At 33.1% G+C, this 6,795-nt stretch overlaps 1 protein-coding gene across 1 annotated transcript; it reads right to left on the reverse strand.

The window, feature by feature from the left end:
* Window positions 1–256: 256 nt before the first annotated feature.
* LOC132722570 (uncharacterized protein KIAA1958-like) lies at window positions 257–1,248 on the reverse strand. The gene is made up of 2 exons (XM_060707091.1): window positions 1,113–1,248; window positions 257–776 (listed from the first exon to the last, which is right to left on the reverse strand). Exons 1-2 carry the CDS (start codon window positions 1,142–1,144, stop codon window positions 272–274), a joined length of 537 nt encoding a protein of 178 aa, XP_060563074.1. The 5' UTR covers window positions 1,145–1,248; the 3' UTR covers window positions 257–271.
* Between the last annotated feature and the right edge of the window lie 5,547 nt (window positions 1,249–6,795).

Below are 6,795 nucleotides of genomic sequence, written 5' to 3' on the forward strand. Positions count from 1 at the left end.
TGTATATGGACAGTAGCACCAAAAAACATTGACTGCACATGACCTGGAGCATTTCCAGCCTGAGTGAAATGGGTGGGGTAATTAACAGTTGGAACATTGACTACCTGAGACTGAGTGTTTGGAGCAGAGACTGGAGGTTCGATTTGTGTAGATGGCAAAACAGGCAGCGGAGACTGCATTGGGACAGAAGTGCAATTGTCAAGGTAAGAAGCATTTGTACATGTTGCAGATTTATTTGTATTAATTGATCTCACTGAAGTGGCAGATCTGCTTAAGATATTAGAGCAAGTTTTTTGGCTTTTTCAAAAGACATATTGCTGTAATTGATTATGCTTTGTACACATTCATGCCCAGTGATCTGCATAATATCAGTAGGTGCCTGGTCCGAATGCCTGAGCTTTTGTATAGTGTGTTTTCTGGCAGAATGGTTGGTAAGGTGCCGTGTAATGCCTGATTTTACAGTCATTGTTTTCATAAGTGTGCCAATTTTTTTTATTCCAACCCGCTGTTTTAAAAACCATTGGTCAAATTCTGTAGGTGGGGTTGTTCTTGGTGCCAAATAAAATGGGTCCGAATCCCGACTGAATCCATGTGGACGCTTTGCCGCATAGTATCTGTAGGCAGATACCGGATCCCGCTCATCTCCACTAGACCACATACGTGGAGGAACCTTCCTAGAACCACCGCTGTCTCCAGTGCGTGTTTTAGTCTGGCGCTCTGTAAGTTCCAGAAACTCAGTGCCCTCCGCATCGATCTTTACTTGTACGTCGCCCCAACTGAAAACAATATTTTTATATGTACAATTTTTAATATAAATATTTACATGTTAATTTATGCTTTTTTTTTTTTTTTTTTAGTTTTAAGTATGCAACTAAAATTATAAATTTATTCCAATTTCAGGTTGTGAAACGGTGAAGCTCGGCCACATGAAATTTCATTTTGAATGGCATTCTGAACATCCTTAAAGTTTACGTTCCAGAAAAACGTTACTAGAAGATTTTGAGATAAGTGATTTTGAAATAAAAAAGTTTTTTATGGATTTTAATTTTTTAGGTTTAATAATCTGACTGATTAACTGTCTTTTAATTAATAGAGATGACATTTAAATTTACCATAAGTGATAGTGTTCTTCTACACTTCTCATGCCGAAATGTATGGTAAATGTTAACCACAAAGTGTTGATGATAGACTGTGGTGAAGAAAGACCTAGTTGGCCGGTTTCATAAAGCCTGTCAATCTCTTCATCTGTTATTGGTTGGGCAGCATTTTCTTTGTTGCCTTTACCTGATTTTTTTAGATTGTTTTTGTTTTTGCCTTAAATTTACATGCTAATCATTTTGTTGTTTGAAAAATAGTTGATTTATATCATTATTATTTGTAGAGAATTAAACGATCATTTAAAAAACAAAAATTCATTACAGGCAAAATTATTGTTTTTAATTATAAGCGAAACAAGTCCGGGGGGGGGGGGATTAAACGTCTTAGTTTATAATGATGAAATACATGTATCTTGAAATTCAGTTTTTTGCTGGATTTATTTAATTTCCAAAAGATTATTGAATAGACGTAATAAATTGTAATTACCGATTTAGTCTGATTTGTTAGGGGAAATCCTTGTCTTGAACTTTTGGCTAGCTATGGTAAATTGGTACCCATTTTCCTGGAGAACTCTGTCAAATGTAGATATGTACCCTCGTAAACTACTCGGCTCGTAGTCTGTTCCATCTTCTTTCTTAATGGAGAGAAGGAACATGGCAAGAAGCTCATCCAGCTCCGTCATTGGGATGGAATGGAAATCTCGTGTTTCGTTTTTTAGTTTGAGAAAAGTTTTTAGCCTGTTTATATGTTGGTTAATTTTACGTTTTGTATGCTGATTTTTTTCCGACTCGTTAAATGCCTTTACAGAGTCCATATCAACCATTATAAAGCCTTTGTTCATATTTTCAGAGGCAACATCAGTAAGGACAGGCACAGCACTGTGATTTTCATCAACTTGAGGATATTGATCAGATGCTGCTTGAGAACATTGAGCAGCAGTTTCAGGAATTTGAAGACATTCAGTTGAAACAGGAGTCTTTGAATACTCGGACAGCTGAGAATCAGTCAATAACTTTGTAACATTGTATTGTTTTTCTTCATCAAATTCCTCATCAAATATTGATGGATCAATACCAGTGTTGACTTCAAATTCATTCTTGTCATAAATTTCTTCAATATTCATCATTTGAACTTCCAACAAATCATCCCAGTGCACATTGAACGTTGCCATAAAGTTGAAGGATTGTCAAATTAAGATTAAAAAGTGCTTATTTGTATTATTTATAATTATCTTTGTGAAACTTGAGAATGATGTAAATATAATTAATGTTTTTTCCTGTCCTTACTCTGATTTTGTTACTAAGAATTCATCTTTTTTTTAAAATTATTTAATATTATTAATGTTGTTGTTGTTGTTGTTTTAGATGTCTAAGAGCAGAAGATGTTTTTTAAAGATGTAAGCATCTTAATAAGAATTTGTGTAAATATACCTTTAATTAAAATTAAATCATTTAAAAATCATTATTTTTTTTTGTAACATTTTTTTTTAAATAAATATGTTTTATTTAGGCTGTTTTATCTTTTTATTTTTTGCAATGCTTTAAGCTGTTTACATTGTGAAAGTAGTCCGGCAAAAAGTGGGAGGTGCTTGAAAAATCTGATATCCTCTGACTTTTCCATAGGTTTAAGCATGGAAAAGTGTTCTCAAGTCACTGACTGAGAAAGGTTGATGTTCTCAGACAGGCTTTATCAGGCAGTTGTCATAGTAATGGCATGATAAAATACAGACGCGAATTTAAATGCTCAAGAAACATAGTATATGTTCCATGTAATACACTTTGAATAAATATATTATTGGAAGCAGAAGAGTTTTTTTTCATTAGACATATGAGAGAAAAAATAAGAATAAGAATAACGTTTGGTGGTAACATAATCATATATATTTAAAACAGGATATAAGCATACACAATGAAATGGGCGTTAAAAAGGAACACAGAATTGATGAAAAAGTTGTGAAGGGGGGAAGATTAATAATGTTGTGTCTCAAATATAGAAATATAATGGTTATGTGTCTGAGTGCTAAATGAATATTTTTGTCTCTTTGATATAGGTGTGTACATGTGAAAATATTATGCTTTCAGTCGGCCAGGAAGGTCTGGTTGCCTCAAAGTAGAACATTTAAATCAATGTCAACATTATTCAAATAGCAAAGTAACTTTGTCGAGCTGTGTCAAACTGTGTACACTAAAAGAAGAAATAAAAGTTATTTATGTTTGGCCAAAAAGACATAAAGGCGACACTGACATGTTTTGCAAATACAAATGGTAGTTTAAACAACTACAAGTTTTTCGAAGCCTTGTATGAGAAACGTGAAGTTTTCTTTCACCAAAAAAATAATGCGCGCACGTCGTTTATTTTTATTTTTCAAATTGTGCTGATGATAGAAAGGGAACAAACATCGTGTGGATGGAAGATTATTCCATTTCCTTATTGCAGTCGGAAAAAAATGAGTTAAATTAAAGTATTGTTAAGTAAAAATCAAATAAGATACAAGTTTAATATAAATGTCAGTGCATGGTACATATACATGTATATATCAAAATATTTTTACGTTTTAAGCACAAAGATAATTCCAAAAAGTAAAATCATTAATGTCAGCTCAGTTTCGTATAAAAATAAATATTTATTAAATAAATATATGAATAAAACAATCGAAAGGCACACAACCAGAAATACATTATATTTCCTTGTAATAAATTACTTTAAATCACTCTGAATTCAAAAGTATAATACAATTTATTTCAATCAACGACACAGCTTAAACGTTTTCAGCAAAGTGTTATGTTGGATTTTTTAGCGTCTTAAAGATTTGATTTAAATGATTATATTCTCTCAATATGCAAATAATGCGACAAAAACGTAATTACTGACGACATGGAAAACACGAAGGCAGAATTTATGTGGTTCATAAATTTAGGTCCTGCTTTTTCTCTAAACTTTGTGAACAAATTCACCATTGTCATGTCTGTAGTTATATGTTTGTGCAAATTATTTGTAATATTAATATGATTGCGGTTCATAAGAACGATACAAAATCTTACTCTCAAAATATGAACAATGATGCAACAGCTGAAACGTATTATGCTGAGCCATGTGAACAATTACTTTACGATGTGATTTACAAAAAGAACAGTCATGTGTCAGAGTAACGACCCTGGTTTTAAGGGAAAGTTATTCCAGTATCTAGCTAATTAAACAGGATGATTTGGCGAATCCAAATCAAACATGCACATTTCTTTTCGTTGTTGTGCTAACATAGATGTTAATTATCATTTTACCTGGGTATGGATTATGAGCTAAAACAGTACGTTTTTGAAGATTCTTTTGCGTAAAATGCGTAACGAACAAGTAACACTCATGCCCAGAAAAGCGCAAATCTTTAGATAACTTTAAATTGAGGAGACCCATCATGATCATTCCAAATATCACATGACTAATTAAGTTTCTGAAATCTAAGATTTATAATAAAGTGCGAGACTGAAGGGAATAAATTTCTATTGTTGAAATGTCTGTCTCTGTGATTTCTACTGAAAAGTTGCTTCCCTTATGAATGTACAGAGGTCACTAGAATCAAGAAGCAAGTTATATTTTCTTTTAATAAATTATATTCTTTTGTTAAAGTAAAAAAATAACTAAAAAACATGCGTAAAATGACTTTATTAAGTTTTCATGATATAATCAATCAATTCGTGCTATAAATACTTTCACCTTACAGATTGAAGTTTGGATGACATATAATGTTTGCATATCCTCGATTTCAGCGGTTTGATTATGATTATGAGTTTTCGATCCAACGCCACAATCTCATTATCTGTCAAGTGTCACTCATAATCAGTTGACATCATAGGCAATAAATAACATAGTTATTTTTAACTTAATTTTACTTTATATCGTACACACTGTTAATTGAATTGTTGCACAAAATAGAATTATTTTACGAGCAAAAAAGGAAATAATGATAAAAAAATCAGGAACAAAATGAACAGTTTCCCAAATTTCAAATTAGCGAAAAACATCACTTTTATTTTAGAAAAACAACAATTTATCACAGTAAACGGCAAAATTAAAATGTTTTTTTCTGCAATGTGTAGTCTGTTTTAAGCGCATGGAAAGATATTTGTCTCCGAAAATGCAGAAAACGCGATTCAAACGAATTTGCCGACAAAATGAAAACCACGAAAGCAAGTTTTTTGAGATTTGTAATTGGTAAAATGTTTAAGACGTGCGAGCAATGGTATTGTTGCGATTTCTAACTACTGCTATCTTAAATGATATTTCCCTGAATTTGAATCGATTAGTAACAAAACGTTCAAACTACCCAAAGACGATCATTGCGGCAAGATATGTATTACATACTTCTGCTTTATGTGGAGGATTAAGTTATTTTATAATTACAATGATTAATACCCTCCTACTCTAATAGAGGAAACGGTGCTGGTTACTGAAGAAGCAGACTTTCACATGGTCAAATCACAACAGGGGTCAATAACAAAATAAAATGTTTTGTACAGATATTGAAGTTAAACATTTGTAAGTGAACAAGCAAATTCGTTGAATTTATATCCCCCGCCGAGTACTGGTTATTATTAACACAACAACTGAAGACATAAGGCTTTATTTATATATTAATCATGGCATAAACAGTAATATTCTTTGAACTTGATAAATATTCAGGGTAATAACAGAGCCATAATTTTGTGTTAAATAGTAAAATCTGGAAATGCCAATGAGATGTATGCATACTACATAACTAATCAAGGGCCATAAATCTGAGTTATAAGTATCTGACCGGAACAAGGCGACTATATGCACATCTCCTCTTAGTATCCCATAAAGTTTCATTGAATTCCAGCCAGTAGAAGCAGAGAAGTAGCGAGGAAACAAATATTTTTCTATATGGATACTGCATAACTAATCAAGGGCCATAACTCTGAGTTAAAGTGTCTGACCGGAACAAGCCGACGATATGCGCATCTCCTCTTGATATTGATGATCCGTTGAATTCCAGCCAGTAGTTGCAGAGAACTACTCCGGAAACGATTTTTACTCCATATGCATATTGCATAACTAATCAAGGGCCATAACTCTGAGTTAAAGTGTCTGACCGGAACAAGCCGACGATATGCGCATCTCCTCTTGGTATTGAAGGTTCCCATAAAGTTTCGTTGAATTCCAGCCAGTAGTTGCAGAGATGTAGCGCGGAAACGATTTTTACTCCATATGCATACTGCATAACTAATCAAGGGCCATTACTCTGAGTTAAAGTGTCTGACCGGAACAAGCCGACGATATGCGCATCTCCTCTTGGTATTGATGATTCCCATAAAGTTTCGTTAAATTCCAGCCAGTACTTGCAGAGAACTACTCCGGAAACGATTTTTACTCTATATACATACTACATAACTAATCAAGGGCCATAACTCAGTAAAAAGCGTTAATCGAGCTATTGTCAAAGCTAGACTGAACTAATTTACACATGTAGTGTATCAATTGAGAGCTTACACAACCATCTATGCGATACATGTACAACGTTCATGCAAAACGTGGCTAAAAGCGAGATATTGGCATAGTTGCGTTCATATTTGAACAACCCTCGTAGTTTCCGTATCATCATATAAGCCTAAATATAAATATTGCGTAAAATTTCTGCACGTCCAATTACAATAAATTTATTGAAAAGCTTTTCAGCAGACTGTA

The sequence above is a fragment of the Ruditapes philippinarum genome, unplaced genomic scaffold (assembly GCF_026571515.1).
Source record: "Ruditapes philippinarum isolate M1 unplaced genomic scaffold, ASM2657151v2 ctg2331_1_1_1_1, whole genome shotgun sequence".
NCBI lineage: Eukaryota > Metazoa > Mollusca > Bivalvia > Venerida > Veneridae > Ruditapes > Ruditapes philippinarum.

Coding starts and splice junctions, on each gene's coding strand:
- LOC132722570 (XM_060707091.1), bottom strand. CDS start 1,144: ATGAGAAGTGTAGAAGAACACTATCACTTATG. Junction 777..1,112: donor GAAGAACACTATCACTTATG/GTAAATTTAAAT, acceptor TATTGTTTTCAG/TTGGGGCGACGTACAAGTAA.